Here is a 12999-nt window from a genome sequence, read left to right as displayed (position 1 = left end):
CACCCAAAAACCTCTACCGTGACTCTTACAGCTAGCAAGGCTTGTTTGCGGTCTTTCTGCGTGAGAACACCTCTGCAAGCTTCATCGCGACGTGGGACATCCATCCTCCAAAGGAGAAGTTCCTAGTCCTCTTCTTTCTTGCAGAACTCCAAGCTTCTTCCAACAGGTGGCAGCTTCCTTGCACCCTCAGCTGGCATTTCCTGGGCTCCTGCCCACTCTCGACACTGTCGCGACTATTGGACTTGGTCCCCTTGTCTTACAGGTACTCAGGTCCGGGAATCCACTGTTGTTGCATTGCTGGTGTTTGCTCTTCCTGCAGAATCCCCCTATCACGACTTCTGTGCTCTCTGGGGGTTGTAGGTGCACTTTACACCTACCTTACAGGTTCTTGGGGCGGGCTATTTTTCTAACCCTCACTGTTTTCTTACAGTCCCAGTGACCCTCTACAAGCTCACATAGGTCTGGGGTCCATTCGTGGTTCGCATTCCACTTTTGGAGTATATGGTTTGTGTTGCCCCTATACCTATGAGCTCCTATTGCAATCTATTGTAACTTTACACTGCTTGCATTATTTCCTTTTATTATATTACTGCATATTTTTGGTATTGTGTACATATATCTTGTGTATATTTGGCATCCTCATACTGAGGGTACACTCTGAGATACTTTTGGCATATTGTAATAAAAATAAAGTACCTTTATTTTTAGTATATCTGTGTATTGTGTTTTCTTATGATATTGTGCATATGACACCAGTGGTATAGTAGGAGCTTTTCATGTCTCCTAGTTCAGCCTAAGCTGCTCTGCCATAGCTACCTTCTATCAGCCTAAGCTGCTAGAAACACCTCTTCCACGCTAATAAGGGATAACTGGACCTGGCACAAGGTGTAAGTACCTCTGGTACCCACTACAAGCCAGGCCAGCCTCCTACAGAACCCCAATACTTGTTTGTTTACTGGAGCCTGCGGGAGGTCTGATGAAGGCACCCCAATACTTCGATGCTTGCTTACCAGGGCCTGCCTGCTCCAGGCCTGGGGTTCACAAGCTCCACCATAAAACGATAAAGTGGGTGAAAAGGATGGGCTACTGTTTGACCCGCAAACTCAATAAAGACATTTGTGGCTCCGAATTCCAGTTGGGAAGGGGCAGGGAGTGCCGGGTTTTCACTGGGAATCCCACATTATGTGAGTATTTCCTCTTGGGTACATTCTATTATGTTTTTCTTTGTGGCCCTGATCTCCTCTGTGGATAAGAGCTTGTCTGCGCCCTCTCCGTGCCCGTCACGCGGTAAGGGGTACACTTGGGGTGTATTTGGGGTTCAGTAGTCAGGAGCCCCCAGGACAGCAGTGGTAAATGAAGGCTGGTGTCCCCCCGGGAGCTCAGCCTGCCCCGGGCCCCGCACCCCTGGACCTGACCTCCCTCCTCTGAAAGTGCCACATTTAAAGGGCTTTGTTTGAAGTGCAGACTTCAGGCCGCTGGGGTGCCCGAGGCTGCACAGGGACCCATTCCATGTGCGGCGCCACGGCCAGTCCGGGCTTTCCCTGCAGCAGCGCGCTGCATGCTGGGATCTTAAAGGTCGGATTATAAAGCTGTGAACAGCCCTCCGAGGGGCAGGACTGGCCGAAGAGCACGTGACAGGCGCCCCCCTTGCAGGTCTGAGGGCCGCAGCCTTGATGCGAGGGGTGGTGGGTGTCAGGGAGCCCCAGTCTCAGAGATACCAGATCGCTGCCTGTAAGACGTGCACTTGTGTTGCCACACATGGGTTTTCTTGTACTAGTGATCTTGTCCCAGGTGAGCTCAATCAGGTGGCTTAATTGAAGCGAAGCTAGACTACAATTCCCAGGCTGCATTTGTCAGTTGAGTGGCAGCACAGGTCACGTAGACAGTGTCCCCGTGACATGGCGCAACCTCTTAATACTGAACTAAAGGCAATGTCAGTGATGAAAGGGTTTCTTGCTAATGGTGGGGGAAGTTATCACAACCCGATAATAAAGAGAAAGGCGGGTGGGGGCAGATGGGCAACGAGTATTCACGTAGGCCTGCAGCCCTGCCATGCTTCATGGGTTCATGCACGACCCGCTGTTGCATTCTGAGTTGTTCTTTACATTCTGCGACTTGTAAGGTTCTTTAGCCGACCTAGACTACAAGTCCCAGAATGCAAAGGGAAAAAACTAGACTAGAGCAAGTAGTCATACAGTTTGTAAAGTACGAACGTCCAGCTCATGTATACAATAAATTTGCTGTATCTATAAAACTTAATACAGTGATGTTACCTACAATTTGTTTTTAAATTAGCCCCTTAATGGAAAACCTGCTGTGGGTGGGACGATCCTGGAATTCATGCTAGTACCAGCATCTTTGGGTCTCAAAGAGGGAGCCCGGGGAACGAATGTGAGACGGTCTGGGGGCAGGTTCCATACAGAAAAAATGTGTTTTTATATATGTTCTGATACAGTCCTAAACCTGCCTCTCAGATGTTTAGCGTGTCCCAAATCTCAAGGTCCTGGTGCAGGGCGCTTACTGGCCTCAGACTAGGTTTGTTTCGGGGTGACCCTGCACCGGCTGCAGCCCCTCTGCCCATTTCTGAGCCCCAAACACGGTCCATCCACACAGGCGGCGGCGGCATTGCGGGCCAGTCCAGGCTCGCACCCCGGAGCTCTGCGGCGCTCCTCCTTTCAACCTGGTTTCTCGAGCCTTTGTCGCCTCTCGGGGGGGGGGGGGTGTTAATCTGTACCCCCCCCGATGAGATGATGGGGTCTGAAAAGCCGTCCAGACGTGTGAACATGGGATGCGTGGCAGAGGACGGGGGGGGTCTAGGACACGCAGCCGGACGTGTGGTGATGGTGTGCAGGTTCTAGGAGAGGTGGGGGATTGGAGGGGGGGTGTGGAGGGTGGTGGCGAGACCTCTTCTCACTCTCTCTCTTCCCCAGACTCCTCTGCCGTCTTCTCAGCCCTTCAAGTTTTCAATCCTGGAAATCTGTGACCGCATCAAGGACGAGTTTCAGTTCCTGCAGGCGCAGTATCACAGGTGAGAAGGGGGGGCTTCTGGGGACGAGGGGGGTGGGCCCTTCTGGAATGAGTGGGGAGAGGATAATATTCACAGCTTTGACACCTCGAGTTGTCCACTGTGGAGGTATGAGGCGCTCTCCCCTTCCGGAGATCTCCTGGTGCCCACTGTGAGGTATAAGGCGCTCTCCCCTTCCGGAGATCTCCTGGTGCCCACTGTGAGGTATAAGGCGCTCTCCCCTTCCGGAGATCTCCTGGTGCCCACTGTGAGGTATAAGGCGCGCTCTCCCCTTCAGTCATCTCATAGTGACCACTGTGAGGTATGAGGAGTGCTCTCCCCTTCCAGAGACCTCATGGTGTCCACTGTGAGGTGTGACCAGCACAAAGGCCAGGTAGGTATTCCGATATCCCATAGAAGAAAGTTCAGCTTCATGTCACAGGCAAGGTAGATCTGCTGAGGTCACAGGCGAGGTAGATCTACTGAGGTCACAGGTGAGGAAGATCTGCTGATGGTCCAGTTGACTTGGTTGTCCTCTTCCTGCAGCTGAGGGTGAAGTTGAAGTAAGAGGTAGCCTGAGGTGCTTATTGATGCAAAATCACCTTGAGGTCACTGGTGAGCTGACTTCCTTAAGTCACAGGTGAGGTAAATTTCCTGAGGTCACAGCTCAGGTAGGTGAGATAGATTTCCTGAGGTCACAGGTGAGGTAGATTTGATGAGGTCACAGGTGAGCTGACTTCCTTAAGTTACAGGTGAGGTAGAGTTTGTGAGGTCACAGGTGAGAAGATTTTGTGAGGTCACAGGTGATGTGATTTCCTGAAGTAACTCGTGATGGGACTTCCTGAGGTCACAGATGTAGTGACATTCTGAGGTCACAGGTGAGGTAGATTTTCTGAGTTCACTGGGGAGGTGGGTTTACAGATGGTCAAGTTGACTTGCTTCTCCTCACACTGCAGCTTAGGGTAAGATGAGGTAGGTAGTCTCAGGTGCCAGGTAACGCACGGTCAGCTTCAGGTCACAGGTGAGGTAGATTTCCAGATGGTCCAGTTGACTCACATCCCCTCACGCTACAGCTGGAGGTAAAGATACGGTAAGCAGCCTGAGGTGCCAGTAGGCAAACACTCCGCTTCAGGTCAGAGATGAGGTAGATTTCCTGAGGTCACAGGTGAGGTGACTTTTTAAGATCACAGATGAGGTGACTTCCTGAGGTCACAGGTGAGGTAGATTTCCAGATGGCCAGTTGACTGGCATCTCCTCATGCTTCAGCTGAAGGCAAAGATGCTATAGGTAGCCTGCGGTGCCAGGAAACACACAGTCTGCTTCAGGTCACAGGTGAGGTAGGTTTCCTGAGATAACATGTGAGAGGATTTCATGAGGCCACAGATGGGGTGATTTCTTGAGGTCAGAGGTGAGGTAGATTTCCAGATGGTCCATTTGACTTGGTTGTCCTGATGCCACTAGTAACACAAAAGGATGATGGACGGAGTGCTGACAATGCAAACACTCACCCCCAGTCACAGATCTGGGTTTAATCCATCGTTCTTTTGCTCACCATGCCACCCCAGTTCGGACCCAGCCATATGCAAATCAGTCTTGACCCTGTTCCTCATGGGAACAGTCCAGCCCGAACTGCCAGGCCGGGTCCTCCCTGGACCGGAAACAAGCATCCTGGGACCGGTTTCAGGGTATCACCCTTCTTCAGTCCTGACGCCACAGCTGAGGATACAGATGAGGTAGGTAGCCTGAGGTGCAGGTACACACACAGTCGGCTTGAAGTCACAGGTGAGGTATATTTCCTGAGATGAATGGGTTGAGGTAGATTTCTTGAGGTCACAGGTGAGGTAGATTTCCTGAGGTCATAGGTGAGGTGACTTTGTGAGGTCACAGGTGAGGTAGATTTCTTGAGGTCACAGGTGAGACAAATTTCCAGATGGTGCATCTGACTCGGTTGTCCTGACGTGTCAGCTGAGGGTACAGATGAGGTAGGTAGTCTGAGGTGCCGGTACACACACGGTCAGCTTCAGGTCACAGGTGAGGTAGATTTCCTGAGGTCACAGGTGAGGTAGATTTCCTGAGGTCACAGGTGAGGTAGACTTCCTGAGGTGATAGGTGAGGTGACTTTGTGAGGTCACAGGTGAGGTAGATCTCCTGAGGTCACAGGTGAGGTGACTTCCTGAGGTCACAGGTGAGGTAGGTTTCCAGATGGCCCATCTGACTCGGTTGTCCTGACGCTACAGCTGAGGGTACAGATGAGGTAGGTAGTCTGAGGTGCCGGTACACACACGGTTAGTCTCAGTTTACAGGCCAGGTAAATGTCCAGCGGCTTACAGGTGAGGTAGATGTCTAGCGGCTTACAGGTGAGGTAGATGTCTAGCGGCTTACAGGTGAGGTAGATGTCTAGCGGCTTACAGGTGAGGTAGATGTCTAGCGGCTTACAGGTGAGGTAGATGTCCAGGGGCTTACAGGTGAGGCAGATGTCCGGCGGCTTACAGGTGAGGCAGATGTCCGGCGGCTTACAGGTGAGGCAGATGTCCGGCGGCTTACAGGTGAGGCAGATGTCCGGCGGCTTACAGGTGAGGCAGATGTCCAGGGGCTTACAGGTGAGGTAGATGTCCAGCAGCTTACAGGTGAGGTAGATGTCCAGGGGCTTACAGGTGAGGTACTTGTCCAGCGGCTTACAGGTGAGGTAGATGTCCAGGGGCTTACAGGTGAGGTAGATGTCCAGGGGCTTACAGGTGAGGTAGATGCCCAGGGCTTACAGGTGAGGTAGATGTCTAGCGGCTTACAGGTGAGGCAGATGTCCAGGGGCTTACAGGTGAGGTAGATGTCCAGGGGCTTACAGGTGAGGTAGATGTCCAGCGGCTTACAGGTGAGGTAGATGTCCAGGGGCTTACAGGTGAGGTACTTGTCCAGCGGCTTACAGGTGAGGTAGATGTCTAGCGGCTTACAGGTGAGGTAGATGTCTAGGGGCTTACAGGTGAGGTAGATGTCTAGGGGCTTACAGGTGAGGTAGATGCCCAGGGCTTACAGGTGAGGTAGATGTCTAGCGGCTTACAGGTGAGGTAGATGTCCAGGGGCTTACAGGTGAGGTAGATGTCCTGGGGCTTACAGGTGAGGTAGATGTCTGGTGGCTTACAGGTGAGGTAGATGTCTGGTGGCTTACAGGTGAGGTAGATGTCCAGGGGCTTACAGGTGAGGTAGATGTCTAGGGGCTTACAGGTGAGGTAGATGTCTAGGGGCTTACAGGTGAGGTAGATGTCCAGCGGCTTACAGGTGAGGTAGATGTCCAGGGGCTTACAGGTGAGGTAGATGTCCAGGGGCTTACAGGTGAGGTAGATGTCCAGGGGCTTACAGGTGAGGTAGATGTCCAGGGGCTTACAGGTGAGGTAGATGTCCAGGGGCTTACAGGTGAGGTAGTTGTCCAGCGCCTACAGGTGAGGTAGATACATGCAGATGACGCTCAGGAAACACATGCTGTTGTTCATAAGATACCAGAGGGGTCATGTAACCTGTGTTTCCATTGCAGCCTCAAGCTGGAGTGTGACAAGCTGGCCAGTGAGAAGACAGAGGTGCAGAGACACTACGTCATGGTGAGGAGGTGGAGGGGTCTTCGGGTTCATCGACTCACCCCCTTAATTTAATATGTGTCCACTGTACTTCAGAGGCGCCAACCACCCCCCTCCCTCCACCAGGGAGTGAAGGTGTCCTTCTGCAGTCCTTGTGCCGGGCAGGACCCCCCGTGACCTGCAGGCTCGCCCCTCTAGGGGTCGCATGTAGTAGGCAGATTGGGTGATGGGGCTAGTACAGCCGGGTGCATAGCAGTGACCGGAACAAGAGGGCACAGCTTCTTCAGGGGATCAAAGAGACAGAACAGCTTCAACTAGCGCCCTGAAGCCAGAGGCGGGTCCAAATAGCGTCCAAGCGTCAGGCCCTTCAGCCCCAGACTCCGCAGAAATGCGAACCAACCAATGAGCAGAGGTTGCAGTTGTTTTTCCGGCTGAAGACTTGGAGGCTGAGTTCGTATTGTTCCACAGCCTGTACTTGTAAACGCTATTTATATAGCGCTTACCAACCCCGACAAGGCGTTGAAGCGCTTTAGCAGCAAGAGCACGAGTCTTCTTTCTAGAGCCGGACTGGCCATTTAATCCAGCTGACACTCCCCGGAGGACCGGACCCATCGGAGACCGGTCTCTGGAGGCCACATTAAATGCAGCAGGCACGGGGGGAGGCCGATCAGAGTGGGAGAAGGGAGAGGAAGGGAGACGCGGGTTCGGCAGCAGGGCGGGAGCAATCTGAAAGTTGCTCCACAGCTTTGGAAGTAACCAGTGGGGTTATCAGAGAGTAGTCAAGGCGCAGGCTCTTCGGAGAATTTTAGCGGCTAATCAGCAAGCCAAGTTTTGCATTTTCGGTAGCCTGCGCGTGTTTCTTCCATGAAGAAGGTTCAGTGGTGAGCCAATCTGGCGCCCAAACCTGCTGCCCCCGGGGCAATGCAGTCACATTCACCGACCAAAGGTCAGAGCCTTAAGAGCAGCTTTAGATAATACCTTCTGCTCTTCGGGACCCATTAATTTGCTTCTCTGTGGCCAGCTTTGAACCCAGAGCGACCCCCAGTGCCTCTACCCCGTCCTACTCCTCTCAGGTAGTTGGGAACAAAGGTGAACGATACTGAATGTGCGTCGCTCTGCCTGCTGCACCAGTGTTTGCTCACTCCCTTTCAACACTGAATGCCTTACCCCTACTGGCCACAGGGTGTCTCTGTTGCACCAATGTCTGTTGACTCTCTAAGTTTATTAATAGTCAATGGTCAGACCCCTACTGGCCACAGGCAGTCGCTGCCGCACCAATACCTGTCTTCTCTGCCCCTTAACATTAAGCAGTGTTATACCTCCACTGACCCCTGGGTGTCGCTGCTGCCTTCCCTAGGAGTCCAGCCAGTGTCTTATCTTGAGTGACCAGAAGGTGTCCCTGATGCACTGATGTCTGCCTCCTTTTTCTGAGGCTTGGTTTAATGCAGTACCCACCATGACCTGCAGGTGTCTCTCTTGCACGTGTGTCTTCCCTCCCAGGACACTAACGCATGCCATTTAACTGGTTAGTTTATGGACCAGTTCCTCTGTCCCATCTTTGGGAGCTGTGGAGGACGAAGCAGAGGACAGACATCTGGAGTGGCTCAGTCTTGTTAGCTTTTAAAAGAGTAGTCCTCCTGGGTAATCCCTGCGTTATGTTTTTAGGCCATTCTACTCGGAAAGCAAACCTTCCTGTTTGGCTTCTTCTAAAGGCCCTGTAGGATGCAGGAACACTTCCTGGGTCGGGGTGAGCTCTGCCTGCCGGCCCAGCACCCTGGGGGCTAGCCAGCAGTGGGGGCGAGGACTCCGCAGTTTCGTCACCTCTGTCGTGGCAGAGGTGAGGGGGGGGGGGGGGGGGGGAGGGGGGGAGGGCAGCGCAGGGGTATGGGGTTGTGATGTGAAGGTTTCTATTAGATATAAGGGCTTTCACTGTCAAAGATCACCTACAGTAAATGTTCTTTACACTTTGATTAGTAAAACTGTAAGAATGGGGCTTTATAGGAAAACATTAAGTTATCTAGCTTAAAGATGTGTACGTGTATAAATGAATCATGGTTTAGTGTGAGCAAAAGTCCCACGATTTGAACTTTTAAGGGTCTTTCCATTAAGCAGAGGGCGAGTGGGAAAGTAAGAAACCGGAGGTGGCCCAGGGTCAATAAAGGAACAGCTAGCTTCTCCTGTCCAGTGTACCCGACCCAAAGTGACCAGTCACCCCGGAAGCAGAGGCCAAGGCCCAGAGCCACCGCCGAGAGGCAAGGCAGCCGTGCCGCTCTCTCAGGCACCCTGGCACCCTCGTGCCAGTGTCCCGGAAGGGGGGCAGGCAGTTTCATGCCTGACCCTGCTGTGCGACCTGCCACCAGGAGGGGCTTAATGAAGGAGGGTGGCAGAGAGGTACTGGGGCTGGGCTTTAAGGGGCAGATAGACACTAGACTGGTGTCTATGGGGCAGATAGACTCATAGGCCGGTGTGGCCAGGGCAAATACACACACGGGCTGGTGTTTAAGGCACGTAAAATAGGGGCGGAGTGTTTCAGTGGAGGAGAGAGAGATGGAGGGGCTGGTGTTCCAGTGGCAGAGAGATAGAGGGGCCGGTGTTTCAGTGGCAGGGAGATGGAGGGGATGGTGTTTCAGTGGCAGGGAGATGGAGGGGATGGTGTTTCAGTGGCAGGGAGATGGAGGGGATGGTATTTCAGCGGCAGGTAGATGGAGGGGCTGGTGTTTCAGCGGCAGAGAGAGAGAGAGGGGCTGGTGTTTCAGTGGCAGAGAGATGGAGGTGCTTGTGTTTCAGCGGCAGAGACATGGAAGAGCTGATGTTTCAGTGACAGAGATAAAGGGGCTGGTGTTCAGTGGCAGAGAGAGGCGGAGGGGCTGGTGTTTCAGTGAAAAGGAGGTGGAGAGGCTGGTGTTTCAGTGGGGAGAGAGATGTAGGGCTAGTGTTTTAGCGGCAGAGTGGTGGAGGAGCTGGTGTTTCAGTGGCAGGGAGATGGAGGGGCTTGTGTTTCAGTGGCAGAGAGAGAGGCTGGTGTTTCAGCGTCAGAGAGATGAAGGGTCTGGTGTTCAGTGGCAGAGAGAGAGGCGGAGGGGCTGGTGTTTCAGTGACCGAGAGAGAGGGATGGTTTTCAGTGACAGAGAGATGGAGGGGCTGGTGTTTCAGTGGAGGAGAGAGAGATGGAGGGGCTGGTGTTTCAGTGGAGGAGAGAGAGATGGAGGGGCTGGAGTCCCAGTGGCAAAGAGATGGAGGGGCTGGAGTCCCAGTGGCAAAGAGATGGAGGAGCTGGAGTCCCAGTGGCAAAGAGATGGAGGGGCTGGAGTCCCAGTGGCAAAGAGATGGAGGGGCTGGAGTCCCAGTGGCAGAGAGATGGAGGGGCTGGTGTCTCATTGGCAGAGAGATGGAGGGGTTAGTGTTTCATTGGCAGAGAGATGGAGTGGCTGGTGTTTCAGTGGCAGAGAGAGGGGCTGGTGTTTCAGTTGCAAAGAGAGAGAGGTGGATGAGCTGGGGTTTCAGTGACCGAGAGAGAGAGGCTGGTGCTTCAGCGGCAGAAAGGTGGAGGGGCTGAAGTTTCCGTGACAGAGAGATGAAGGGGCTGGTGTTTCAGTGGCAGAGAGAGGAGAGGAGGAGGAGGGGCTGGGGTTTCAGTGGCAGAGAGATGGAGGGGCTGGGGTTTCAGTGGCAGAGAGAGAGATGGAGGGACTGGTGTTTCAGTGGAGGAGAGAGAGATGGAGGGGCTGGTGTTTCAGTGACGGAGAGATGGAGGGGCTGGTGTTTCATTGGCAGAGAGAGGCTGGTGTTTCAGCGCAGAGAGGTGGAGGGGCAGATGTTTCCGTGACAGAGAGATGAAGGGGCTGGTGTTTCAGTGGCAGAGAGAGAGATGGAGGGGCTGGTGTTTCAGTGGAGGAGAGAGAGATGGAGGGGCTGGTGTTTCAGTGACGGAGAGATGGAGGGGCTGGTGTTTCATTGGCAGAGAGAGGCTGGTGTTTCAGCGCAGAGAGGTGGAGGGGCAGATGTTTCCGTGACAGAGAGATGGAGGGGCTGGTGTTTCATTGGCAGAGAGGTGGAGGGGCTGGTGTTTAATTGGCAGAGAGAGAGGGCAGAGGTTTCAGTTGCAGAGAGTAAGAGGGATGGTATTTCAGTGGCACAGAGAGAGAGGGACTGATGGTTCAGTGGCAAAGAGATGGAGGGGCTGGGGTTTTAGTGGCAGAGAGGGAGGGGCTGGTGTTTCAGTGGCAGAGCTGGAGGGGCTGGGGTTTCAGTGGCAGAGCTGGAGGGACCGGTGTTTCAGAGGCAGAGAGACAGGGCTGGGGTTTCAGTGGCAGAGAGATCGAGAGGCTGGTGTTTCAGTAGCAGAGAGGGAGGGCGGGGGTTTAAGGGACGTGTGACAGATGGAGTGCGGCCTTTCTGGACCCACTGCAGAAGTGCGCACCTTTATCAGGCTGAACAGCCTTGGAGGCCACACAGGGAAGAAGTGACTGCACGCTGGTGTTTCAGTGACAGGATGGAGGAGCTAGTGTTTCAGTGACAGAGGATGGAGGGGCTGGTGTTACAGTGGAGGAGAGAGACGGAGGGGCTGGTGTTTCAGTGACAGAGAGATGTAGGGGGCTGGGGTTTCAGTGGCAGAGAGAGGCTCGTGTTTCAGTGAGAGAGAGATGTAGGGGCTGGGGTTTCAGTGGCAGAGAGAGGCTCGTGTTTCAGTGAGAGAGAGATGTAGGGGCTGGGGTTTCAGTAAATGTAATTGTAAATTAGCACTTGTATAGCGCACTACTCACCCGTTAGGGTCTCAAGGCGCTGTACTCATCCCGCTGTGGAACCCCTCCTGGCTTTTCCCTGTGAGGCGCCCACTCCTGAGCACCCCCAGGGTGAAGCCAGGCATCCAAGCGCTGTTGGGGCCATTGTGGAGATTAAGCAAGCTATTGCCCAGAGTTGCAGAGTGGGACCCATGAATTAGATTAGGCACCGATGCGAGAATTATCTGGTCAAGGGGAATTGAGCCCAAGACCTGCCGAAGCGGGACTTGAACCCTGGTCTTGAGCCAGATCTCTGCCGCAGGGTCTGCCGCTCTAACCATTGAGCCACACTTCTCCACCAGTGGCAGAGAGATGGAAGGGCTGGTGTTTCAGTGGCAGAGAGATGGAGGGGCTGGTGTTTCCTGCGGCAGAGAGATGAAGGGACTGGGTTTCAGTGACAGAGATGGAGGGGCTGGTGTTTCAGTGACAGAGGATGGAGGGGCTGGTGTTACAGTGGAGAGAGAGAGATGGAGGGGCTAGTGTTTCAGTGACCGGGAGAGAGAGGGGCTGGTGTTTCAGTGACAGGGAGAGAGAGGGGCTGGTGTTTCAGTGACAGGGAGAGAGAGGGGCTGGTGTTTCAGTGGCAGAGAGATGGAGGGGCTGGTGTTTCAGAGGTAGAGAGGTGGGGGGCTGGTGTTTCAGTGACAGGATGGAGGGGCTAGTGTTTCAGTGACAGAGGATGGAGGGGCTGGTGTTTCACTGGCAGAGAGAGGCTGGTGTTTCAGTGCCAGAGATGGAGGGGCTGGTGTTTCAGTGGCAGAGAGAGGCTCGTGTTTCAGTGACAGAGAGATGGAGGGGCTGGTGTTACAGTGGAGGAGAGAGACGGAGGGGCTGGTGTTTCAGTGACCGAGCGATGGAGGGGCTAGTGTTTCATTGGCAGAGAGAGGCTGGTGTTTCAGTGGCAGAGAGATGGAGGGGCTGGTGTTTCTGTGGCAGAGAGAGGCTGGTGTTTCAGTGACAGGTGGAGGGGCTGGGGTTTCACTGGCAGAGAGATGGAGGGGCTGGGGTTTCAGTGACAGGTGAAGGGGCTGATGTTTCAGTGGCAGAGAGAGGCTGTTGTTTCAGTGACGGAGATGGAGGGGGCGGGTGTTTCAGTGGCAGAGAGATGGAGGGGCTGGTATTTCAGTGAAGGAGAGAGAGATGGAGGGGTTGGTGTTACAGTGACAGAAAGATGGAGGGGGTGGGGTTTCAGTGGAGGAGAGAGAGATTGAGGGGCTGGTGTTTCAGTGGAGGAGAGAGACATGGAGGGGCTGGTGTTTCATTGGCAGAGAGATGGAGGGGCTGGTGTTTCAGTGATGGAGATGGAGGGCCGGGAGTTAAAGTGGCAGAGAGAGGCTCGCGTTTCAGTGACAGAGAGATGGAGGGGCTGGTGTTACAGTGGAGGAGAGAGAGATGGAGGGGCTGGTGTTTCATTGGCAGATAGATGGAGGGGCTGCTGTTTCATTGGCAAAGAGAGGCTGGTTTTTCAGCGGAAGAGAGGTGGAGGGGCAGATGTTTCTGTGACAGAGAAATGGAGGGGCTGGTGTTTCTGTGGTGGAGAGGTGGAGGGGCTGGGTTTCAGTGACCGAGAGGTGGAGGGGCAGGTGTTTCAGTGACAGGGAGAGAGAGGGGCTGGTGTTTCATTGGCAGACAGATGGAGGGGCTGGGG

At 53.9% G+C, this 12999-nt stretch overlaps 1 protein-coding gene across 1 annotated transcript in view; it reads left to right on the top strand.

Annotated features, from left to right (window-relative positions):
• The window catches only part of TLE2 (TLE family member 2, transcriptional corepressor), a 296917-nt gene that overhangs the window by 55385 nt on the left and 228533 nt on the right, over positions 1-12999 (top strand). Inside the window, exons 2-3 of the mRNA XM_069215878.1 lie at positions 2931-3028; positions 6531-6594. Of these exons, the coding sequence (XP_069071979.1) occupies positions 2931-3028; positions 6531-6594 (162 nt within the window). The remainder of the gene's footprint in view (positions 1-2930; positions 3029-6530; positions 6595-12999) is intronic.

The sequence above is a fragment of the Pleurodeles waltl genome, chromosome 12 (assembly GCF_031143425.1).
Source record: "Pleurodeles waltl isolate 20211129_DDA chromosome 12, aPleWal1.hap1.20221129, whole genome shotgun sequence".
NCBI lineage: Eukaryota > Metazoa > Chordata > Amphibia > Caudata > Salamandridae > Pleurodeles > Pleurodeles waltl.
The sequence above is the reverse complement of the archived record's forward strand: the minus strand, read 5'-3'. Positions and strand labels throughout refer to the sequence as shown.